Below are 26,573 nucleotides of genomic sequence, written 5' to 3'. Positions count from 1 at the left end.
CAGCATTCAGATATGATGTCCCCAGTCCACTTCTTTTGTGTTTGCCCACAAAGGAATCACCAAAGAATGCTTTTAAATTGTTATCATTAAATTCTCAGTACTAGTGCCTTACAGAAAAAAAAAAAATAGGCAGCATTCAATTCAGTTCCAGCAATGGGGCAGAAAATTACAAGTTGATGCAAACTTAATTCACAAGGTTTAAGAATTTTTTCCAAGTATTTAGTTTTATTTTGTCTGAAAATTTGGTTTCTGAAACCCAAGTGGCAGTTCTGAGCAGCAGTATTTGATCAAAAATTCTGTCATCCCTTGGCTTTACCCACTGCAAACACTTTCTGCTTTCAGAAAAAAAAAAGGTTTGCTACCCATACCAATGCTCAATGGCCTCAGTACTTTTAGTTTCCTCATTTTCCTCATTCTAGCTTCACCTTCTGGCTGAAGAATTTAGTCAAAGGTATAAGTAAACAAACGTGATAATCCAGTGGAAAATGAAAGGCAATGATATCTCTAAATATTGTTACATCCACAGCAACAAATAAAGAAAACTAATCTAATAGAACTATACAGGTAACAAATTGAACATACATTTAAGTTGACCCTGTGAACAACAATGAGCAAGAGTAAAAAAAGGGATGCATCTCATCTCCAGCAGCTGTTTATGTGACAATGAACCTTATGTCCCAGAATGCCATCATCAACACTGGGAACACATGAAATGCTACACATGAAGAACTGTGCATGGCAGTTAAAGTAATACAATTTCTGAACCTCTTTCACTACTGAAATTCCAGAAATTCTACATGGAAGGCTTCTTCCTAGGGACTGATAAAAACATATGCTTTTTCTAAAGAGGTGATTATCACAAGAACTGACAGAAAACACTTAAGGAAAGGACAAAATTTTCCTAGGTGCCAAAACATTTTACAGTAGTCTCCTTACGTAGGTTACTAATTTGCTCCAATGCATAATCAGGCTTATTATCAGCCACAAATGCTGTGATAGGACTTCACCTCTCATGCACAGACCCTTGCTCATCCTCCCTTTACAAGATGGGAGAATTCTTCAGTGCTCAGTGTTTTCTCTCTTTTCTGGTGCTAACATGACAATTTGGGATAAAATCATCAGATAAATGCTTACATATTTCCTCAGAGGGCATCTTCTGCAGACCTTGAGCCATCTGAGAGCTCTTTCACAACTTTTCCATCTCTGCAATAACACTGTCAATGCTGGATACATACAATTTTTTTTTTCAATATCCAAAACTATTTTTTGACTTTATTCCATTATGGTCTCTTTGGCTTGAGCACGTTCTGTGGAAGGAAAAACCTGACCTGACTATAACTACAACTGCTGATGCACTGGCACATCCTCCAAAAACGCTTCCAAAGAGCAAGGGAGAGGACCCCAGGCATACTGGATGTACCATTAAACATGGGCTGTGTGCACTTGATTTCTCTACAAGGCACTTCACCAAAGATTAAAAACAATCAGGAAAAGCTGGGACTTCCTCCTTCTTGCTATAAAAAATGAATACCAAAGCATTCAGAGGCCGAGAGGCACAAGACTAACTGCAAAATGGTTAAGCTACCCACAAATGTTTCACTGGAGATTGTTCTCAGCCCTTGGGAAGAAATATGAAAGCAGACAATCTTAGGATGACTACAACTAAAAGCATCACCTGACACCTGAACCACTAGCTCATCAGAAGCAAGCAACACAGCCCAAAAGAGCTCCAAACAAAGTGCAGCTCAGCACCTGTTTGACTCATGTTTTCCATAACTTTCTTGGAATAAGGTGGCTGAAGAATCAAAGGAAATGCTTTGCAAACAACTCACCATGCAATTTTGAGGTGAAATTTTAATTGCATAAAAATAAAGGCCTTTGGCATTATCATTACAAAACCAAGTTTATCTTTGTCCTCTTGCCTTGTTTGAATTGCTCTGGATTGTGCAAGTGAACACATCACCAGGTTGTGCAAGTTCCAGCAAGGTGACATTTATTTAGCAAATAGATTTAAGAAACTGAACTTCTAAAACATCGGATGCATGAATGCAATTGTTTGTTTTCCTGTAATTATTCTAGGCTGTAATTTAAATACCATCCCTCCAAATACAACTACATAAAAAGAGTTAATTCTGCATCATGTGCATAGGTTCAAAAGGTATGCTTTTCTATAGCTATGGATATATTATCAATCCAATCTCATATTTGTGTTGGATGATAATAAAATGCTTTTAAGGAAAATTAGGGGGGCAGAAGCCAAATGGCATTTCACACAGAAACCTCTAATCCAACCAGTGATCTTTACATCCATATCTCAATCACACCAAGAAAAACCATCTTACCAAAGAATGCATGTATCATCAGCCAGCCAAACAAACAAACCAACGTAAAAGAATTTATTTTAAGCTTGACTATACATTTATTTTTTACTTACCTTTCTGTGGCTTAAAGCATTTTTTGACAGTAATCTCCATGCAGTGTCATTTCATCATTTTTCCATTAAAATTGCCTTTCAAAAGTTTACATGTATGTGTGCATCCATCCCTACAGCACAGCTACATCTTCTGGATAATCCAGATGAATAATCCAGCAAGTATCACAAAAGCCTATAGATTTTAATTGCAGACTTACAGGAGGAGTTTGAGAACAACTGCCTGCATCTTCCTCTGAATCAGCACTACAGAAATCTGGAAAGATCTTACTCATCTTGGGCAAATCCAGAAGCTTTTACTGTATATGCAGCCAAATTCATCCTTTAGATACCTCAGAACTAATGCATATCTGAAGGAAATGAAAGAACAACACAATTCTGAGATCTTCAGCAGTGATAAAGCTTGCCAGTGGCATCAAGTTGAGTTTGATAGCAATGAAACCTGCCTCTAAAACTTGCTCCTTCTCAGTCAGGAAAATGACATACCAAGCAGTTGCCAAAACAAAGCCAAGACCAATGTTCAACTGCTGCTCTGCTTTGGTTACTGCTATTAATTATGCACAAATTCCTTGAACTTTAAAGGGGTTATGCATACCCTGATGTCCTAGTTTCATTTTGCTGGCACTCTCTTAACTTTCAAAAGGACTTGCCTGCCTCAGACGGTCTCCTTCTCTTCTGATTTGAAGTTATGTCATTACTATTACTATGACAACATGGCAACAAACAGGAAGCCCCAAGGCAAGCAGTGCTCATCCCAGAGAGCTCAGAGGATTATATATGGCAAGATTTATTTGTGCAACACACACAACTTCATCTGTGACCAAAGGGCAGGGGCACATTCCCCAGCCACACAGTGTGGCTACCTGCAACCAGCAGAAGCCATAATCATGAGGACACTTCTCTGGGAATGCCTGAAGGAAGGATGGTGCCAAGCTCATACCATGCTGTCCTCCTCCCACACCTGGCAAGAGGGTCACGATCTCTCTGCAACTCATCTTGTGTAACTGAGGACTGAATTCACCCCTCAGTTTTTTCGGACAGCAAACTGAGCTGAAACACCATTCATTACACATGGCAATTTGCCCTAGTCACTTCCAAGCAGGTGTGTGTGTTGGCAGGTGTGTGAGGTAAAATAAGCCACAGAATCACACAGTCAGTTAGGTTGGGAAAAACCTCCAGGATAATGAAGTCCAACCTTCGAACACCACCATGTCAACTAGACCATAAAGGCATAAAGGACCTCTTGTCTTGTCACTTGTTGCCTGGGAGGAGAGGCCAACCCCCACGAGACTGTCCCCTCTGTTCAGGTAATTGTACAAGAGAGCAATTAGGTCCCCCTGAGCCTCCTTTTCTCCAGGCTAAATAATCTTAGCTCCCTCAGTTGCTCCTCACAGGATTTAACTCTCCAGACCCTTCACCAGCTCCATTGTCTTTCTGGACTCACTCTAGCACCTAAATACCTTTCTTGTAGTGAGGGGTCCAGAACTGGACACAGCACCTGAGGACCTCACCACTGCCCTGGTCCCACTGGCCGTACTATTGCTGGTACAAGCCAGGATGCCATCAGCCTTCTTGTCTACTGGGCACATGTGACCTCATGTTCAGCTGCCTGTTGACCAGGATCTCCAGGTCATTTTCCATGGGGCCACTTTCCAACTTCTCTTTCCCCCCAGCCTGTTGCACTGCCCAGGGTTGTTTCGGATGAAGTCTGGGACTCAGAACTTGGGTCTTGTTGCTGCTTAATCAACACACCTCTCACAACCAAGGGTGCAATTAAGGGGAAATTCGCAAATGGCTCAGCCCACAGTGTTGCACAGGAAATGCAATGGAAATAGGGCACTGTATTTCTTCTCCAATTGTTTCCTGTTTACATAGCTCAGCACTGAAGAGACCCTATAAAGACAAACCCCATAATTGCTCCCCAGGTTAATCAGGTCTGCAAAGAAAGGTCCAGACCATGCTTCATAGGCTGTTCTCTTTTTCTCTTCCTAATTCTCTCCATCCTGGACTGAAAGAAGAGGTTAAAAAATACATAGCCCTTTTCTACATTAAGCAAATTTAGTTTTAGTCACCTTTACACTTTGGAGCCATAAGGAGTGATCCAAAAAGATCACACAGAATTCAGCAAATCCCTTTTGGCCTTACAGGAAATGGCAGCTTGAAGTTCTTTACAAATAAGCTAATTTTTTAAGCCTTTGTGATACTGACCAGGTTTTGGTGATTTTTTTCCTCCTGGACTCATTCTCCAGTCGTACTGCTTATTTCCCTGGTATTTTAACTGCCTAAACTACACTGAACTGAACTAAATCTAATATAGAATTATGTAATCATTCTATCAACTGAAAAGTACAAGGCTAGCTGATTCATTCATTATGATCTTCTAAAATGACTTCAAAATTTGCCTTCTGTGAAGACTGTGACTGAGCCTAAAAACATTGAAAACCTGTGAATTTTCTCTCCCCACAGTGAAGTGCAGAGAAGAACAGATGGATCTCTGCACAGTTCTGCAAGCATGGGAATGGGGAAAGAGCATGCAGTGTCTACATGAGTCTGCAGTTTGGGCTGTCCATCATTCTTCTACTGATAATAGATAGTAAAGGGACAGTATTATTGTCATTCTGTATTGGGCACTCTAGTCCAGTCACACCAGCCTGTGCAGGTTCCTGCATCACCTTTTGTTACTGAGGAATAGCTTATGTAAACGTTAAGATATTATTTTATCACCTTCTGAAAGATCACCATTTAAATACAGAGTCTGTCTCCATAGTTAACTCCAGTGTGAAGTCCTGTGCAGAGCATCCAGATCCACACACATCACATGTTGAAGCTAAAATGCTCTCAGAAATTTGGCTACTTGATTTTGCCTTATTTGATCTATTGGAAAATTGGCAAAACACTGCTGTGCCTGTATTTGGTCTGGCTGTTGTGTAGTAGGACAGTTATTATGGTCCCACCTATGGAGAGCAAAAACAAGAAACACTAAATAAGAGAAGAGAGCCTTTGTGTCTCAAGGAAAATTATTTTATAACTGAACAGCAATTGTATTAGAGATAAGTTGTTAGTAGAAAAACATATGACTCTAGATAATAAGCTAAAGACAATAGTGATCTTTCTCTAGACAGCTTTTTCTACAAGGTAAGAACATTACATCTCATGAAAGCCTGTGGTTTTTTGTTTTTTTCTTAAACCTTTGTGCTTTTTGATTCTGGATGTCTGTACCTGATACTTTATTTCTTACTTACTTGACTTAGAACTTGGTTCTGACTTATGAATCTACTTGCAGAAGATGACAAATTTATAATGCTGAAAACTCTGCTAATATATTCCAGACCACATTGCTAAAATGACAGAAGTATAAAAATTAGATCTTCTAAATTAACCTCTTATCAGACTTAGGAACATTACCCAAGTAATACCAAAAACGTACTGTACATAACTGAAGAAGTCACAGAACAGAATTATACACAAAAGAACAGTAACAGCATTGTTCTATATTTCACTTGGAAAAGTAACCCTAAAAGGTTTTAAATCTTCTCTGAATTCAATGAACCTATATGAACTTTAAAATGTACCGCATGTTGCAATTTTAGACCTAGTTCACATTCACAATAGGATTGAAGAATGTAAATCAAAGATTTTTAATATTCAAAAACTCTAATATGGTTGAAACCCGGGCCTGAATGTTTCACTTTCTGCATGCAGATTTGCTGTATCTTCACCTTGAGGTAAACTGGAGGCAGCTCCCAGAGTGAGAGAAAGGGTACTACCTCATGCAGGACCACAGTCCAGGCTGGTACCAAGTAAAATGCAATGATGTAAAACACAAGAGTACACACCATACACAGTGAAATGGAGACAGGGGTTATCCCCATATGTCAGCGACTGAAGGCACAATAAAAACAAAACAATGCTCATTACATCTGCTTTGGAGTGGTGCCGTAAAACTGAGATACTGCATGATGCTACTCAAGGACACCACTATTTTCTACTCAAGGGTGGTAAAACAATGTCTCACATTAGTGTGACTGCAGCCTACTGGATAACACACTAACATTTGGTGAGGAGTCCAAATACAGCTATTTGCCTAACCTAGGTTAGAAATAGGATTACCATTTCAATGCATTTCAGTGTCCAGTGGGATAAGCTATTTCACTAAACAGTTACCTAATGGCACAACAGACTCCTCTCTCTACAAAGCCCTTGACACATTAAAGAAGTGTTTATTGCTTCTGCTTACAAGCCAAAGATCAAAAGATATATTAAGCTAAACAGATCACAACACGAGACAGTGAGAGACAAGCCATGAAAGTCATATGGGCAAAGCACTGACACCAGGAACCAAAGACTAGAGCTTTGGTTAGATGGGTTTCTTCATACATGCCTTATCACTGAATTTAACCAGTGAAAGTGCTGTGTAGCCCTTTATGGACTAATAAGCAGCCAGGAAGAATTTAGACGAATACTAATTATGGTGTATTTATGGAAAACCATAGAATCATGACATGGCTGATGTTGGAAGAGACCTTAAAGGCCATCTATTTCCAACCTCCTTGGCTGTGGGCAGGGAAATGTTCCACTAGACCACATTACTCAAAGCCCTCCCCCAACCTGGCCTTGAACATTTCCAGGGATGGAGCATCCACAGCTTCTCCAGTCAACCTGTTCCCAGTGTCTCATCACCCCCACAGTAAAGAATTTCTTCCTTATATCCCATCTAAATCTACTGTCAGTTTAAAGCCATTACCCCTTCTCCTCCCACTACATGACTTTCCAAACTGTCCCTCTCCAGCTCTCTTACAGCCCCCCTTTGGGCACTGGAAAGCTGCTCTAAGGTCTCCCCAGAAAATCCTCTTCTCCAGGAAGAAGCAAATCAAACTCTCTCAATCTGTTTTCACAGGAGAGATGCTCCAGTCCTCTGATCATCTTCATGGCCTCATCTGGACTCACTCCAACAGGTCCACGTCATGTACCCCAATCAGCACTCCCACATGGCAATTTGTTGTAATTAAACAAAATTTGTCACGTGCAAGTACCTGCAATACATCTGTAGGGTATCAACATCCTCACAGCTTAAGACTCAAGCAGATTTAAACAAACACTGAGACGGATTTACTCATAAACCAGTCAAATAAATAAAGTCCAGGATTTGCACACATTACCTGAAATTATTAAACAACAAAGGCTGATCCTTCATTGTTCAATAAGTCAGCAGACATATAGTGCCAACATACACTAAAGAAAACAAGAGACAGAAAAGCTTGACAAAATATTTAGGAAAGCCACATTGGGATAATCTCTATAAGAGAAACAGGGATTCATATGGCCTCGAGTCTTCTCTTCTTGAGTTAGCATTCCTTTATGGTTGCTCATGGTATGGAAAACACTTGTCCTTATGGCATTAGTGAAAGCTTTGCCTGAGTTTGTTTCCTAAGACACAACAGCAAAAACAGCAGACACATGTAAAGACTTTCAAACTGCTTTTGTACTTTTCTGATACCAGCCACAGAAGATGCCACCAGTCAAATGCAAAGTTCTCTCTCATTGTGTGGCTATAGTTATACAATTGCAAGTAAATCACAAAACCATCAATAGTCTTTACATTAAAAATGAAACTTTGATTCTATTTTTTTAGAATAAGGTGTACATGTACATTTAGTTTAAAATCTGACTTAAAAGATCAAAATGCCTGAATCCTGGAGTACCACCAAATCCTACCTAGATTACTTTTTAATCACTGCAAATCAGGATAGAAATTGCCAGCTAGTAGAAGGCAGATTAAGTGCTAATGTACTCTAGAAACTTTGAAACTTAAAACTGAATTAGTGGAGAAACACTTTTAAGCCTAAAGAAAAGATGTTTAACTAACACAGAAAAAAGTGGTGTTTGATACTTATTCTGTTGTGCTTTAGCCAGCAGGATGTTTCTCCCAGGGATCTGAAGAGGGCTGAAAGCATCTTGTGCTAGGTTTCACTTCAGTGAACAAGGTCGCATGGTCTGTTGCGCAGTTTCTTAGGCCTCCTTGCCTGGTACAATATTTTATGCCTCATTTGAACCAAACCAAATCTTCTTCTTTCTCTCTCAACGAGCCTTCCACCCAACGCCTATGCCTGGCAGACACATACAGGCACCATTTTCAAAATCAGCCAGTGATGCTGCTTACAGCAGCAGCATCAGGCTTCTTTCTGCAGATTGGTCTCAAATTTAGTCCAAATGCAGATATAAATGCATAGACAGAAGTCTATGTTGGTTAACAGCAGCAGAAAGAAATTCATCCAAGTATCTGGGAAATACAAATACTCTTTCAGAGAGCTGCCAAATCTGACACTTCAAAAAAGTATCAACATACAGCGTAAGCCAGTAAGTAGTACTGGATCAAACCAGAATGCTATAGGTCTATTAAAATCATTAAAATTAACAACTTGGACTTAATAACCTCTAACTGCATTACGATGTCGCAAGAGGCTTGTAAAATAAACAGCTGGAAAATGTGATCTAACTATCCATATAACTAATATATTGATATTTCCTTGATGCTGCCTGCAGCCTAAAGCACCTTCCAGAGGTACAAACCTCTTTCTTTATCTTACAGAAGAAGCCAAGTCACCAGGGGAAGGCATATGGCAAAAAATTGAAGGATCAGCAGTTTGGAGGCCAACCAGGGTGGGAGCAGGCTTTGGGTTTCCAGGCTACTGGGTACTCTGGTAAGGCAACAAAGCCTTCTCAACTCTCTAAAAGAGGGGATTTGAAAGCTGGGTGTCAAAGTCCTGGTTTCCATTTTAAACTCTGCGCTGAAGCAGCTTTCCATCGCAGAATTTCATCATCCAGCTGCACAAAGGAACATAAACATTACTGGGAGCAGGTGCTGCAGTTTGGAGGGGGTTCATCTGTTCCAGCACCACTGCTCACCCAGTCCTGTGAGAGTGTGCCACACTGAAGAAAAAGCTTACTGCTCACCTTAAGCAACAGAAATGAAGAAATATTTCAGTAGAGCAGACCTCACCAGGACAGGACTACCACTAACTGATAAAGATAAGGCATCATTATTAAAGCTCTTGTATTACTGTCTGTTCTGGAACTGGCTTCTGTTCACTTGGGCAAAATAAATCTAAATATATGACTTACAAATGGGTCATGCTAGATGCTCTTTGCCAGTAAGTATAACACAAATTCAGAGGAAGCTGGGATAAAGAAGATGGGCTAATTTAATGTAAAACAAAATCTCAGCTCATCATTTAGTTTTCACCATATGGGTTCAAGGTGCTTTTGAAAGTCAGTAAAAACAAGGTGCTTTCAGAAGGATTTGGACAATTTTCTTCCCCTTTTCAAAAACTTCTGCTATATTGCCCCACACAATGATATCATCAATGTACTGCAGGTGTTATAAAACTTTATCCCACTCCAGTGCAGTCTGGGTAAGTCCATGGCAGATGGTAGGGCTGTATTTCTACTACTGGGGCAGTGATTTCCAGTGTACTGCATGCCCCTCAAATGAAAGCAGACTGTAGTCTGCTTTCTGCTGTCAAAGGGATTGAGAAAAATGCATTAACAAGTGTACAAAATTATGTGTACAAGCACACATTGTCCTGATATTGTTTGAATATATACTTGGTCCATTCTGTATTCAGAATCAATGACAAAAATGTAAATGCTAAAGTGAGTAAAGCTGGGCACAAGTCCTTAGCATTGCCACTGAAATGCCTGGAGGGCTTTCAGAGCTTGATTCAAGAAGCTGACAGTCATTTCCACTATGAATAAACAGATAAATAGAAGACACCAGAGAAGCTGCATGTTTAACTCCCTCCAGCACTTACAAAAGTCACAGTCAAAAATGCCAAGATTTTTCTGTTTGCAAATGCTAATTATCACTGATCTCACTGAATCTGGAATACTGAAACCTGCAAAAAGAAATCCTATAAATACTGTTTAACTTGAGAAAAACAATCATGCCTAAGACGAATCAGAAAGGCTAAAGTCCCTCAAAGTGTCCAGGCACTCAGAAGCCTGACTCTGCTCAGCTGCTGATGCGCAGAACCAGCACAGAGAAGCCGCAGTTCCAACTCAGGGAGGGTTTTGAAGGCACCATGGAAGCTGGATTCCTCTTGGTGATGCTGAGGAGCGCTGTCTGTCTGCACCTAGGCTGACACAAAAGTGGTGAGCAGGAAGGAGAAGGCAGAGAGGCAAACAGCATGTTTTGCTTACAGCAATGCTGCTGCAAGGTGATGCTGTGTGGCATGATCTTATGGGAACTCATACATAGTTCTCTTTGAACCATGAGGAAGAAGCTGCTAATTAGTTCCCTGGTAATTGGCCATGCACTGTCCTTGCATGAGGACTATGTGAATATACTGAACATCATCTGATTAAAACAAGAGAAAGGAGCATCATGTGATGACAACTTAATGACATGGGCTTCAAACTAGACCTAAACAAGCTGGACAAGAAAAATAGATGGTGACTTGTTTAAAAGCCATTGAGAAGACAAGATAGCTGCAATCACCTGTGCTACTCATACAAAAAGTTTAGGAGCCTGGGATTTAAAGGGAAAGAACTTGAAGACATAATGTCCTTGCATACTAACCTGGACCCTCAAACATTTTAGGACCATCACTTAGGATCACTGGTATTTGAAAAGACATGTCAGAAATGAACTGCACCTCCAGAAGTATATGGACATTGCATATCAAAAACAGGCACTCTGAAGTGGCAAGAGGCATGGACACTAAATGGCTCTGGGTGAAGTGGGATGGATGGAAGTGGGAGGGCACACTGGGAGGTGAGGAGGCAGGGCTGCTGCAGCACAGCTGGTGAAGAGCAGCCAGATGAAGTCATTCCAGGAGCAAGCTACAACCAGGGCACGGCCTCTGATCACCCACACTTGTCCTAGAAAATCAGGACAGTGGGACCCAGAAGCTCTGCTGATGTTCTTAGCCATGCCCATGTATGGCTCCCACTTAGAAAGTGCTTTTAGACACAGGCTGCCTGTGTTAGAGTCTTCTGCAGGTGAAATACAAAGCTGACTACAGGCCATTCACTGAAGAGCTGGACTTGATGGCTCTTGTGGGTCCACTCCAGCTCAAAATATTTTGTGATTCTGAATTTAAATTCATTGTCCAAAACAGTTTGGGTGAGCAGGGCTTTCAGAGACAGCAAGACCAAATGCAGGTGGTGGTGTGAAATGCCAGACAGTGATGCCCCTGCACTCCTTCACATCCCAGGGGTCTTCAGACCCCTGTATTTCATTGCTGTTATTCCCTTGTGGGTGAACAATATTAACGTTTGTATCCAAATGTAAATACCTCCCACCGATACAGGAGCCGAACACAAACAGGATGATTATACAGTGTCTGGGACACAGCCCTAGTAACAGAGATAAAAATCAACACATCCAGGGAACAAGAAAGAAAAGGCAGTGCAAGAGTGAGTCAGCAAATGTAAGCAATATGTTAGTCAGGCAAGCATTTCTGAATGCACCACCAGGCTGCTCACGCTGCAAAGTCACAGCCCTGATAACCTGGAAGACCATCCTCATGTGAGGGCCCCCATCCTTTTGCAGAGGGACCTCAAAATTTTCAGACTGGTTTTGGGAAGGTTTTAATATACATTTTTTCACCGGCTCCCACCCTCTTCCCATTCCAAGCCTGAAAAAGGAAAAAATCTGTGCCATGTTTAGAAAGAAAGAGATGCGAGCATGGAAATCTGGTGAAGCAGAGGAGGCTGGCTGTGTCAGGTGTCACAATAAAGGCTGCAGGTTTCCAGGACTAGTCTGGTCACTTTGCAGGCCATGAAATGCTCCACTGAGCCTGTTTAGCCTGTGGCTTGGCTTTTCCTCCTGCCAGCCTGCTTTTTCTGCAAAGAAGTGACTGAGTGCCTCAGAGGCCTGCCATGTCCCCATAAGCGCTGAACCTGTGCAAATGGGAAGGTACTGCTCCTCTCTGGGGTCACACACATCACAATCCACTGCACAGAGTCCAAGGGTCACAGCTGCAGAAAGCAGTGAGGGGGAAGAAAAAGCAAGGCACAAAGCCAGGAAGTTTTACAGAAGTCACTGGATTTCACGTCATCAGCAAGCTTATTGCAGTTTTTCTGATCTAAATCCTGTTGTTCCACCGCTTTGAAAATGCAGGCTCTAATTAACTCACATGCTTCTATACTCTGGTGCCTGAAGGATACTTGCTTTTGTAAATGATATTTATAAAGCAAGAGCTATTTAATACCTGCTTAACATATATCCATAACCTTCAGAATGTCTCCTATGAGTCAACACAGCCTGAGTTAAAATGACATCTTTCCTCTTTCTGTTCTGTAAGGCTTTCTGCAGTGCACAGCCACTACCCCAGAGCACAGCAGAAGGCAGCCTAAGCCATTGCTCATATTAACTCGTTCAACACTGGGTAGTTTTATGCTGGAGGAAGAACATTTCCACAGAGATGATTGCATCTAAGCCTGTCTCTGGGAAACAAGCCCCTTTCAGTTTAGTCTTCATGCATTCTAGTGTTCTCCTGTATTTAATCATTTACTCCCCACCCAGATCCTGCATTTAAAACTCTTCATTGGTATTTCTGCAGGAAGCCTTTGGGAAGGTGGCTTAGTCCAACTTCAGCAGCACTCAGATCTCTGTCTGCACCAAAGCTACAGGTAATGGCAGAGCCATCTCATTACTCATCCTGGAAAATTTACATCCTCTTCCCATTCCCATCATGGGTATGTCTCCCACTGACTTGGATGAATCCCAGGCCCCAATTTTAATAATGAAGGTCCTTGACAGTCTCTAGGTCTCCATATGGGTGCCTTACCCACTCTTTGAATGAAGCAGGTCAAGCAGGATAGTCTAGGAACCACACCACAGGGCATTATCACAGCAGATCGTGGGATACAGTTAGGGAGGGATGTTTGCTCAGTTCACAACTTTAGAGTGTTTATCCCTCCCTCATGCAGCCATAACAAAACAGCTCAGACTGCATGGGTGCAACGTTTGGGCACACAAGCACCTGAGTGTAGATGCCACTATCCTAGGACACATCACCTCCATGCCACGCTTCCTCCAGGACTGCTTTCAAGACAGCTACACAGGCAGCCTCCAGGCAAGGCAGCTGGAGCACTGTTGTAGTTTACTGCCTCTGCTGGTCCCTTCCACCCTGCCACAGGACACCACAGTCCCAGGAGGAGCCATGAAAGACAGCTCAGTTTACCCAGCCGTGGCAGCGCTTCCACGTGTGCAGCATGGGGCCAAAGTTCAGCCCTGGGAAACTACTCCACTGCCAGCAAACCCAAAGCATCCCGCCCTGATATCACCCCCTTGTGCAACCTGGCTGGCCAGGAGATTGTCCCTGTTGCCTCACAGACTGGCTGACATTCAAGAGGGAGCATTTGATCCAGCAGCCAGGAAAAATGCATGATGGTACCAAGTTTATGTCTGTACATGCAATGGGAAACTCTCCAAAGTTTTGGGAACGAAAGTCTTGCTTTCTTTTACTGTCACACAGGACTTGGGAGCTAAGATGAGAGACCTCTGCTGAAAGACAGTGGAAATGGTAATTTTCATTTGGGAAGACTTCCAGCTGCAATGGCTTCAGGCATCGCTCAGAGCAGCCCTCATGGCTGTGCAGATCCACCACTTTCAAGGCATCCTTCCTGTTCTTCAAAATGCTACATTACAGAACTTTGTGTCATTAAAGCTTCTAACTCACCAAGAATGTGACTGTGGAATTCTGTCCTGATCTTATCAAAGGGAAAAAGTAATCTTTAAATACCATAACTCTTCATGGTAATACAGTGAACACAAGTGTCCCTCTCTCAAGATGTACAGCTGTTTTAGAACACAAGAACTACCTGAAACTCCATCAAGACTCAGTCTTGAAAATTTAAACAAGGTAAATGGGTTAAAGATGTCTGAAGCCAAACTCGTATCCCCTGCGAACAGATACAACACTATCTAGTTTATGGAAAGGAGTGTAACTCTGCCATCAATAAATATGGATCATAACTAAGGTCATCAGGATACAGCCTGTAAAGACAAAAATGCTGGACCACAATCATAAAAGCATAGGCAAGATACCTGTGGTCTGTCAAAAACGTCCCTCAGTCCTATATGCCATTTTATTGGAAGCAATGACAACTGGTCACAGTACTTGCACTGAGGCACAGCAAAGGACTACCTTCAGTATCTTACACACTTAGCATGCCTACCCCAGAGCCACCAGAATTTATATGGGAAGATGCCCCATGGCACCCCAAGAGCTGAAGTCACAAGAACTGCTAAGCCAAGAACATTTGGAAAGCCTGAGGTCAAAATCTGCATTCCCAGCTTCAATGCCGATACACGATCGACGCTAACAGATCCTGTTTTGTTACCCTCATCCAATTCTCCTCTCCATCAATGGCATGCCACCACAGAAAGCAGTGGAAGGAGCTCTGCTTTTCACCCCACAATAAAAAGCTGCAGTAGCTCTTCCAGTTACAGTTTCTCTCTCATCTCCAGATTGCCCATATCATCAGCCTGGTGTATTTTTTTCTAAATGTAGGCACAACTTTTCTCTTCATTTTCTCCAAACATCTTTTCCAATTATTCCATTTACAGTAATGACCATTTCAAAATATGTGAATTGTCATAATTGTTTTACATACCAGATGCTACATTACATTTAGCCAACACACGTAAGTTTAGAAACTAAATCTTTTATGTTTTATTATAGACTAACTTTAGTATTTTTCCACTTAGTGACTGGGAAGTGGCTTTTAAAAGAAAGGGCCCTTTTATACCAGTATACCATGGGGCTGTGCAAAGGTACAAGCAAGCACTCTTCCTTGGTTATTATTGCCTTATTCTAGAAACAAAGTGATTTTATCAGAAGATGGCAGTGGGACTACCCTGATGCAGTGTTTTTTACGTTCAGCCAGAGACAGCTCAAGGCCAGGCCCGTGCTGCCCAGCTCCACCAGCCCAACACCAAAATATGCACCAGCTGTTTCCCACTGTGCAGGGTGTTCTGCACAAACATCCAGGGCCTTCCCTAGCCACTTGTGCTGCTGACTTAACTGCTCCTAAAGGGGAAAAATATATACAGAAAATGAAAGAGGAATGGGAAAAGCGTGGGAGAAAGTAAAAACCAAATAGGTACCTGAAAAAAGAAAAAAATGCATTTTGGGGGAGAAGAAGGAAGAAGGATCAGGAGAAATAAGTATGGTCTAGTTTGCTCCCTGAGTCTCTACATTTGGTAAGAGAGGGAGTGGTTTTACAATAAAACTTAAGTTCTCTCAGCTGCCCACTTCCTGATGACTCAAGACACCTCACACAGCAGGCATCTGTGGTCAGACAAATGCCATCACCAGTGCCTGCACGGTGCTCCTAGGACCTGACTGAGTGAACAGTAACACAAACTATCTGTAATCATCAAATACCAGAATCTCAGACGTTAAACAAAAGATCCCAAGCAGGATCAAAAGACATCACATCTGGAAGGATCTGGGAAGCACATCCATTGTAACTACCATCTTTTTTCAGGGGCACCATTACACAAGGACCATGTCTCACAAACATCAGGGGACTGGTTTTCAGAATCTTTCTTTCAGCAAAATGTTTTCCTTTATTTCCTAAAAAGTGTGAGCATCCTGGGCACAACAGCCTTGAGACAGTCAGGCTCCAAGAGTTACAATACGAATAGCTGGTGTTGATCCTATCTTTCAAACAAAATTTTAAAATTTGTCCATGATCTAAGCACTGATATAGGAGAGGAGCCCTTGGAAAATGCTGGAAAGGTTTTGTGAATTTCTTAAAACTGAAAAAATATGCATTTCAATCCTGATATTAGAAGTTAGTGAAAAAGGACACTGAAGATTCCTTTCAGTGCTATAACATTACTTTTCTTCATGGTCTTTGGCTGTTTGGAGCCATTCTCTCCCCAGTGGAACAGAAGCAAAACTCCCCACTGGGTCACAGAGATGGTGGCAATGTAGCAGCACAGATGTGGCTGTGACAGTCCATGCAATAATTTATCTAAACTTTTAAAAAATAGTGAGTTTTGTCTGCTTGGAGTACTAGTCTTAAACTAACCCAAAGTTAGGGGCAAGACAAGAGTTTTTCATTGCATCCATGGGCAGTGCCTTGCCCAGAAGGAATTTTGCTTAGCATAAGACTCCCAAGTAAATTTTAAAAAACTTTGTAATTCCACAGTATTTACGGAGTGCTAAATCACCAAATAATGGCATAACAAAATAATCTAATCATCTGTGAACACTGCCATTTCAAGAGGCAATGTCACTTCCAGACAGTTGTTGTGTGACCAAAAATAGTATTTTCTTTATCAGACATGTGATCAAAAAAAGATATTTAAGCACACAGGAGCAGTCAGGTCAGATCAAAGGCTGAATTAGGCAGTATTTTATTTCAGACAGTTCCAATAGCAGTATTTTATGAAAGCCTATAATGGGGAAATGCCCTCACAAAATAATGTAAAGACAACATTATGCATCCTGAAATACTTCTACCCGCTAAACAACCTGTTTCATCATGAGTCTGAAATGAATGCTGCACACTCTCATCAGCAGTTCCACTTAGCACATCCCCACAGCCTCTGCTTTTACCTGGGAAAGGCAGTGAAATCAGCCATGGGTTTGGCTGGGTTTGGGCTGGATGCTCATGAACACAGCAGACGCCATGCACACGTGGAACAGGATGGATCCTTGTCCAGAGCTGGGACCAGGCTGAGGTGCAGCAGGGTCCAGGGCAGCTGGCAGCCCCAGAGCTACTGTGCCAGCCGAGCAAAAGCCTTTGTGAAAGTCAAGGTAGACAAGAACATATAGACATCCACGTGGTGGACAAAGCAGCTTGGAGTTTTTTCTGCTTGGCTGTCAAGCCAGGGTGAGTGAGGAAACAAGAAGGAATTGAAATGCAAGGTGTGTACATAATGTCCTGCTAATAACTAACGTTTCTTTTGCTTGTGACCTGCAAAGACATGGAAAAGGAGTTGGACAGCCAGCTCCACCAGGGAGAACAAAAAGGAAGAAGAGCCACAGCTTTCAGCTGCCTGGAGATGATGTATGTTGGCAACAACAAAATTCCTAATTATGTTTACAGAGGACCTGCATTCAGAAGAACCACATCAGGGGACCTAGAGGGCAAATTCCCAATTAAAGCTAAAAGGAAAACCACATAAGGAAAAAGACGGACTTTCTAAACATTTGTTAATAAACCCACTATCTGAATGGCACAGTGCAACAACTTTGGCATCCCACTTTTGTTTATACTTAGGGGGTTTTACTGCTATCTTAAGTAGTTCTTAATGGCTCTAAATAATGTTTTTTAAAAAGAAAAAAAAAAAAAGAGAACTGAAACCAGGAAATTTTATTAGTCAAAAGATAAGAGTCCTCTTTTTTCAAAAATTAACTTGGCCTATTGTTTCTTCCCCTTAAAACATTATTTGGCACTCCCTGGGATTGCTCTTTCCAGGTGTATTTATACTACTTATGGCTCAAGACATATAGAGCAGACATTTGGCCTTAATAACACTCTTGATTGACCTTAAATTTTATGTCCAGGGGTAACTGAGGCCATCAGATACCAAAATCAACACATTCAATCTGACGAGCTCACAACCTGGATGACGTCCAATTCATTTTTTATTCAGTTTGCAGACTTCACATACTGAAAATAATTACTAACAAATTTTAAAATTCTATTTAAAAGCTATGATCAGATGTTGATGCCTGAAGTTTAACAGGACTATTTGAAGGACAGCTCCTTTCATAAATTTGCTATTAGAAATGGTCTGCATTTTTGCAGTTTAATCCCATGATAAACTGCCTTGCCTCTAATATTACAGCAGCTCTACTCAGTGCTCAGTTACTACAATCAAGGAGACAAACTTTGCCCCACATCCTTGGCAAGAATAAAGTATTCTTTGCTGCTATAAAAGTGTAAGGGCGCATAGCAATAGTGTAAGACCATTGTTTTCTGTACTGCTGTATTGTAGCCATATACAGGTCTTACCACCTCAGGATCATCTCTGTGACACAGCAGAAAGCCAACTTTGAATATTCCCAGAAAGTTATTATTCCCTATTTCACAGCAGAGGAACTAAGGAACAAAGAGAAATTTTCAGAGATGACACAGGTCCTTGATTTCCATTGAAATGATGGAACTCAGGCACCTGACTGATGCCCAACTTCTAAAAAGTGGCTACGGCTGCCTTCAGTTTGAAGTCAGGCTCTCCACATCCTGAGAGATATCATTCCCCTGCATGCCATGCACCCCATAAACCACTACCTGTACTCTGCAAGGTTCCTACTGCCCTGGCATGAGGTAAACCACTGACTTGCATCTCCCCCTCTTCTTCCCCACTCTGAATACCAGCTCTTCCCACAGGAGGTCAAAGACTACTCAGCAGATGCAAGCTCTGCCCATCATTTCACGACATGTCTACTCTGTGGGACCTGGGTCCCCTCTCCAGGCAAACCGAGGTCATGTTGCTTTTGGAGTCCTTCCACCTTGCTCCTAGTATGTAAATAAAATTCACACCAAAAAAAGTTTGTGTCCTCACAAAAGTCAACAAACGAGTCTCGCAACTGATGGTCTGCAACAGAGCACATAGTACAAGGCACACCATGAAGGGCAGTATCAGTACCATTGCTACTTTGGCACTGATAGCAATCATAATATTTGCAAACCTTGCACACAAACTGATACAACTTTCTCCTTCTATTAGCCTGGGTGCAGCCACAGCCTCACTGTTTCCTGCTCTGTTGACGGCTTGCGAAACGTTAACCTGGCTGTCCCTGCAGAGCTCCCCACGGGGCTGCACCAGCCTTCCCCAGTGAATCCTGGAAGCCCCAGGAGATGTGGTGCTGGGATACACACAGGAACAGCACAGCTTGTAGTAGCAGCAGTCTGAGACACTCTGGCAGCACAGCAGAATTAAAAATTCTACCACTCCAATCCAGGGCAAGGCTCAAGTGGGCTGACAAAACTGTTGGTAAGAAAAAATTTACTGGGTAGCACCACACAGGTAATGTTGTTACACAAACATCTCACATGTTGATACAGACTAAGCAAGTGAAAAATTTATTTCATATTTCAGACCAATTTACAGTTAAAAATAATGTTTTAATCTCTGCTCTTTTCCATTAAAAGAAAAAGCACTTAAATTCTTAACAAAGCTTTCCAAAAAGTGTTTTGGAATGTCCATGTTCCTGACTGTCATATTCACTTCTGAAGATGATGGCAAGCTCCTAAACTACTCCTGGCTCCACTCCTATAAGTTTATTATTCCCAGAAATATGTGGTGTTTCACAAAGTAGAAGAGAAGTTGTCACTCTCAAGAGGTTTAAAATCATGGAGGCAACATGATGACTGATACATTCATACTCTAGGAACAGAGTAAACAAAAGGCCAATGACTATGTTTCAGTGGTAGGCTGAATCAAGAAGACACTGATGTTTTATCTCCAGGATGACATTTTGGTGTCCACCATATTTTTAAAATTTTTCTTCCCCAAACCCACAGAGACAGAAAAACCTGAACTCTGAAAGGACATGTACTGTTATTCCTCATAGATTCCATCCTTTTATTTTCCAAGAGCCAAAACCCTGTGATAGTCCAAAACATCAGTTTTTGCCTCAGAAAGGCCTGAAGGATGAAAGAAAGGCAAAGAAGTGGGATCCTCTAATCTCTGCCATGCACTGGTGGCTCTGCCAGCTTTATAGCCAATTTGCAGCAGAGAGCAGGAAAAATCCCGTCTGGAGAATGACATGTGGAGGAGGTAGGCTAAATTTTTGGGCCAATTTGAATTCTGCTCAAGTAAAACAGTCTCTCCGTTGAAAAGAACCAATTCACATCCTTCCTTTGAGTCCTTGCTGCAGCACAGAAGGAAGTACAGGGTGACTGCAGCATCCCTCTCTACATCCTTCATTTGGCATCCAGCAAGAACTCAGGGCGGGGGGGCGAAGTAATTTACATCAGTTTTTGGCTGCTCCGCACATATGCCTGGAGAGATACGCTCACAGCCTCTCACTCTTGATTTCTGCATGAGGTAAGAGCAGCTTAAGTGGATGAGAAGAGCTTGTTCTGCATTTAGGAAACAAACCTGTCTAGGATGATGGTGCTTGTGTGAATTATTAAAAGGCAAGTGCATTTACAAATCCAAATTAGCTGACCCTCTGCCCTTCCACATTTATCTCTAGTTTTGACTTGAAAGAGAATCACACCAAAGGACAAATTTTTCCCAGCACTGGCTCCATTTTCTGCCTCTTTCACATAAAAGTTTTGGTAACAAAAGGTTAAAAATAACTTCCTGCACAGATGTTTTCTTTCAAATATATAAACAATTATCCTCATCCAAGGTCCACTAAGTTGATTTCAGAATTGAGTTGTCAGATACCAAAAAATTCCCAGCAGTCCTTCTCTCGTTACTGAAGCATTACTTCAGGTAATGATAACAAAACCAGCCAGTTTATGCAGCAGAGCCCAACAGCATATTTAGGGAATAACCAGTTTCACTTTCATCCTGCTCGTCCTCCTCCCAGTACTACCTGCAAGCATCCTGCCAGCTGCCAAGGATTAAACCTTGGCTTTTTAGGAAGCAAAACAGGAGAGGAAAGAGAGAGAGAGGAGTGAGGAGAGCCTGCCCGGGGCAGCAGCTGGCAGGCGGACACCAGGCTGGGGCAGGGATGTCCGGAGCGCTGCAGCAGCCGGCGGAGCAGCAGAGGAAAAGTTTCTGTGATTTTAGGCAAGCCCCGGTGTGACGTCAGCTCTCCCAGATAATCTCAGCGCAGTCAGCACAGGCCTCCTGCCTCCCCATTGGCGAGCCCCTCGTCAGCAGACATCTGAAGATAATTATTATTGGCCAGACAATTATAACAGGAACGACTGTCACTTCGTGCTGCTGCCTGAACCTGGTGCTCTGCAGCACGATGGAGAAGGACTCTGGCGGTCACTATTCCATCCAGGCATTTCTGTCACTTTGCCTTTCCTGAGCGCGCCCGCCAGCTTTTTGCTGCCTCACTGGCTGCAGCTGGGAATCAGGATCTCAGTGCTACAACACTTTTTGCTGCATGTCTGACAGAACATTTGTGAATTTTCTCCACAAATATTAAATATACTTACCCATAAGAAATAAAGGATTAGAGTTGCATTAATTCTCATGCAGCAGTTTAAAGAAAAAAAAATCCTTTGCAGACTATTTACTTCATTCACTTCCCTCTTTGAAGAAGTTTGGGAGGAGGTGCTGAGCGAGTTTGATTTGAGAAATCATTTTAAGCAATTATTTTAATAAACATTTGACTTAATCCTGAACATGCAGAAATCGCACCACCCATGATTTGAGTACAACATGAAAATATCTTAAAGTGATACTTTATTTTAAATGCAAAGCTACTAGATGGCACTATATTTAAACATGTATCAATAACAGCTTTCCCACAAAACAAAGTATAAGGAGTTTCGTGACAGTAAATGGACCTGCTGTTCATTAACCTCCAGAAATCCTGCCATTGTTAACTTAGGCAAGGCAACTAATTGGCAGCTCTTATTATCAGAGACCAGCAGACTGCAGGTCTATCTTCGCAGTCTCCAAGCTGCCTCCCTGCATGAGAACCAGGCAGTCTGGGGGCTATACCATAAAGGTGTGCGTAAATATAAAGCCAGGCATTCAAGGAGGCATGAAACCTATCTGCTCATAAGTATCAGGCAACAGACTATTCATTTCTCCTCAAAACCAGCAGCCTCTTTACAGCACTGCTACTCCAGGCCCAAGCTTCAAAGAGGTCTCAGTGCCATGCATGTTTCAGGATGGGGTTCTCCATCTAGTGAAGCAGGACCATCTGGAACGAAGCAAGGAAGAGCTCATTCACTGCCATTAGATCAATATGCCCTCAGATGGGATTTTCAGGGGCAAATGGCGGTAAGGAAACAAGCCCTGGGATGGGAAAGAAAAGACTAGATGCCAGCTACTGGTGAGGGCAGAGGACATACACTTGCCCCAGGGAGTGATGAAACTTGCACCAGGCTCAAAGGACCAAGGCAAAGAGGGGCAAGCCTTGGCTGAACAGAACCAGACCTTGCACCTGATCCTTCCTGACCAAACATACCAGTACCTAGGGGTGTATGCCACCACCCCCAGGCTTTCAGTTCAAGCTTTTCCAGCTTTAGGCTTACAGAGTTTTAATTAAAAGGGCATGATGGTGCTTTAACCAGCTCAGAACTCAAGAGAATATGTAAAAGGATTCACATTCATCCTCAAACTTGACATCTTCATATCCAACTTAGCCAGACATTTCAAAATCCAAAAGTCAGGGTCAACTCCTTAGAGCCAGTTCATGCCCCCTAACACCCTACAGCCTTTTTTGTGTGTGTGCATGTTGTAAGGTAACAAGACATAGTTCTGAGATGAGTAAAATAGCAAATGCCACACCTATAGAATTTGTTTACCTTCATGTTAGACATTGTAATAGTATGGCACCCTGATTTAAATAACAATTATAGTATAAAATCTAGCCACAGTCTTTTCTTAAGCATGTCCCCCAGTCTGTCTTCCTGCTCCAAGAGTGAAGGAACATGTTTATCCTACATACTACTGCCTGACAACTTCATCTCTGATGGCTCTTACGTTAAGGATGTGTACATTAAGGCTACACCTACAAAGTGCAGGAGCTATGTACTCTGACATTGATGTCTGCATACACAGACCTATTGAGTCATCCTCAAGGAAGTAAAAAAAAAATCTGCTATATTTTACCAGTTCAGCTCACTGCAAAACCCATACACTTGAACAGGACCTGTTTCATTAAGCAAGAGTGTTTCTTCAAGATAAAAATGCACAATTTAACCTGAAACTTGTAAGTCTTCAGCAGCATCTTCAGGAAAAGCCTGCCACAACAGAGACCTCAGAGGCTGCAGCTCTATTTAATTTCCAAAAACATTCCCAGGACACAGGAAGATCATTCTCCTTCACTTTCACAAGAATCAAAGACATTAATTGATCAGTTTCCTCAGAGAAGGTGAAACCAGAGTGAAAAGCATGTGGACATGTACGACTGTGCCTCTCTAGCTGTACAGCAGCAATGTAACACTGACAGTCTCCTCCTCTGAACCTGGACAGTGGGAGCCCGGTGTTGCAGAATCCCAGCTGACGACCTCTGCAGCACATCAAACTGCCAGAGAGATTTCAATAACACTGCTTAGTACTTATGTGGTACCTGACATCTTCAAGGCACTCGGAAAATATTACTTAAGTAATTCAAGCACCTCACAAGCACATTTCAGCATTATTATCCCCCACTCCCCTGGTCTGTCTTGCTGGGGAAACTGAGGCCTAGGAGAGGTTATGTAATGTTCCCAAGGTCAAATCATGAAGCACAAGAGAGTCAAGGAGAAGATGCTGGAGTGCTAGTTGCTAGGCATGTTCTTTAAAATAAACTGTATCTCTCCTGGGTTGATTATTATATATACTCATGTATCCCCCTCCATCCTCTTTCATCAGCATGTCCTACTCTGATGCCAATTTTCTTCTGGAACACGGACAGAATGGGAAGCACCCAATAATCCCAGCCCAAGAATATCTATGTGGTCTCCTTTCTCCTGAAACATGAGTGACACCAGGCACTCTTCAAGAGGTGATGAGCTCACCTGCAGAACAGAGGGAGACATACATGCACTTAAATGGTCATTTTAATGATACTGTCCTTAAAATTCCTCAGACAAGTCACTAAAGGATTCTAGCACATCCCTGGCTGAGATCCACCTAGGATCCTGGACCACTCTGCCCTACTAATGTAGACACGAAAGCCTGGGCCCAGAGGCAGTCCTATACTACCACTGTCCCATGAGGGTGCCATGGGGAAGGGCCTCACTCAGGAGCTCAAAAGGGCACACAGCCCTGCCTGGGGAGAGCACGCAGGCAATGCAAAAGCTGGGGGCCAGCTGGAGAGAGAGACCACAGAAGCAGCAGAAAGGGCAAGACTGGGCACTAGGAGAGGGTGGTCAGGGACAGTGCACCAGCAAGGCACAGGTAAGTGGGGGCAGACTGTGAACACAAGGCCTGTGCAGGTGGACAAAGCCAGGACAAGAGCCGGGGCAAGGTGGGCAAGTGTCATCGAGAGAGGGATCCCGGCCAAGAGCACAGCTCAGAGGGCCCCGCGGAGGGGGGAAGGGCAGCTGGGGCGCTCTCCCCATCCTCGTCTCCCTGCCACCGGCCGAGGCCCGGGGATGCCCCCGGGGCAGTGCCTGCAGAGAGCAGCCGGCCGGCACAGCCACTCCCCTTCGGCGGGCCGGCCTGGGAGCGCGGGTCCCTCTGCGGGGCCGCCAGGCTCCGGCTCGCCGCCACCCGGGGAGCCCCGACGGTCCATGCGCAGCCCGGTCCCGCCGCGGCTCGGCTCGCGCCGGCTCCCCGGCCGCACGCACACGCCGGGAAAGTTAATAACCGCATGGCTGCAAATGAAGTTTAATACGAGCTGGGGGAGGGGAGGGGGAAGGCAAAGGGGCTCCGCGGGGAGCGCGGGCAAACGCGCAACTTGTCTGAACGAGGCTGCAGCGCGGGGAGCGGCAGGGTCGGGCAGGGCTGGAGGCGAGGGAGGCCGAGGGCAGAGCCGGGGCACGTGTGCGGCTCTGCGCCGCCAGGCCAGCGGGGCGCGGCGGGAGGGGGCGGCGGAGGGGCTCGGGCCCCGCACCGCGCCCGCGGCGGGATGCTCCGGCCTTGTGTAACCCGGCGGGGTGGACCCCGCCCGGGCGCGCAGGTAGCTCCGGCGGCAGCGCCCGTGTGCCCGCGCACGGCGGCGCTGAGCCGAGCCGCACCGCGCCGGCCGGGCGCAACCCGCGCACCCGGATGGGCTCAGCGCCTCCCCGATCCGTGCGGGCGGCGGGGCCCGGGGGCGGCACTCACCAGTTTTCCTGCATCCACTGGATGGCCGCATGCTCGTTGAACTGCTTCTCGAATTCGTATTCCTGCAAAGTCAACACTGACATGTTCATTGGCCCGGTGGCTGCGGAGCCGCTCCCCGCGCCGAGATGCTGCCTGCCGCCGCCTCAGGAGCCGGGCCCCTGCGCGCCCGCCGCCGGAGAGCCTCTGGCCTGGCCCGCCCCGCCTCAGCGGTACCCCGGGTTTAACATAGCTCCGCTCCCCTCCGCGCCTCTCCTCCCGGGCCCGCCGGTCTCCTCCTCTTCTGCGGCCGCCGCGCAGCGCCCGGGGGCGGCGCGGTCTTAGTGCCCGCCCGCCGCCGCCGCCGCCGCCGCCGCCGCCGCCGCCCGGGACACCCGCCCCCCGCCGCCCCTCGCACAGCCCTGGCGCTCCTCCGTGCACCGCGCCGGGGCTGCGCTCATGGCAGGGAGGAACCCCCCCACACACACACACCGCAGGCTGTCAAAAATAGCTACAAAAATAGGAAGCCCCCACCCCTGTGCTGAATCCATGCCGCAGCGCCCTGCGTGCCCTTGCTGGCCAGCCGGGAACTAAAAAGTACAGGCTCGAATTTAGCCAGAAGGGCAGACGCATACCCTCTCCCAGAAGAAGCCTACACACCCCCGACATGTCCTTTTTTGCATTTAGACCCCAGCGCACCTGCTGCGGTTGCCTCCATCCCGCGGGAGTGGGCTCTCGGCCCCCCTGCCCAGCCGGGTCCCGCTTGCTGCGGGGACAGGGGCTGTAGCTGGGTGTCCCCATGCGAGGGGCACCGTCCTGCGGCCAGGCTGCCCCGAGCTCCCTGCAGTGCACAGACACGCTTTTGGATGTTACAGTATGCATGAGGCTGGTGGAGCATGGGGCAGAGACCCAAAGTCTAACCATCACCTGCTGAGCTGCTCTCGCAGTTGGGTCACACGGTGATTATGTAGCCTTAATTTTCCTTCCCGTCTCATCTGACACTTGCTGATGTTTCCAGCTGTGCTCTTCCGACTCCAACAGCATCCTGGACGTGCATTGCAGTACAAGCCGAGCTAAAAGAGTGGTCCCAGCCCCCACTAAACTTGCATTCTTAAGGCAGGAGGAGAACAGGGTCAAAGACGCCAGTGTAAGCAAGCAGGTCCAGCAAGGTCAGCACTCTCTTGACTTTCCTGGACTTCAGTTCTCCTTGACATGGAAGTTTTTAGTATCATTAAATCCAAGCACTGAGAAAATGAAAAAAGAGAGTATTGAGACATCAACAGCTAACCAGTCTGATCC

The 26,573-nt window shown here is 44.4% G+C and overlaps 1 protein-coding gene across 1 annotated transcript in view; it reads right to left on the bottom strand.

The window, feature by feature from the left end:
• ELOVL6 (ELOVL fatty acid elongase 6) overlaps positions 1 to 25,589 on the bottom strand; it is a 75,278-nt gene extending 49,689 nt beyond the window's left edge. Inside the window, exon 1 of the mRNA XM_074541034.1 lies at positions 25,299 to 25,589. Within this exon, the coding sequence (XP_074397135.1) occupies positions 25,299 to 25,387 (89 nt within the window). The 5' untranslated portion in view covers positions 25,388 to 25,589. The remainder of the gene's footprint in view (positions 1 to 25,298) is intronic.
• Positions 25,590 to 26,573: the final 984 nt, after the last annotated feature.

This window comes from Zonotrichia albicollis, chromosome 5, assembly GCF_047830755.1.
Source record: "Zonotrichia albicollis isolate bZonAlb1 chromosome 5, bZonAlb1.hap1, whole genome shotgun sequence".
NCBI lineage: Eukaryota > Metazoa > Chordata > Aves > Passeriformes > Passerellidae > Zonotrichia > Zonotrichia albicollis.
Note: the sequence above shows the minus strand (reverse complement) of the source record. Positions and strands in the feature narration are given on the sequence as shown.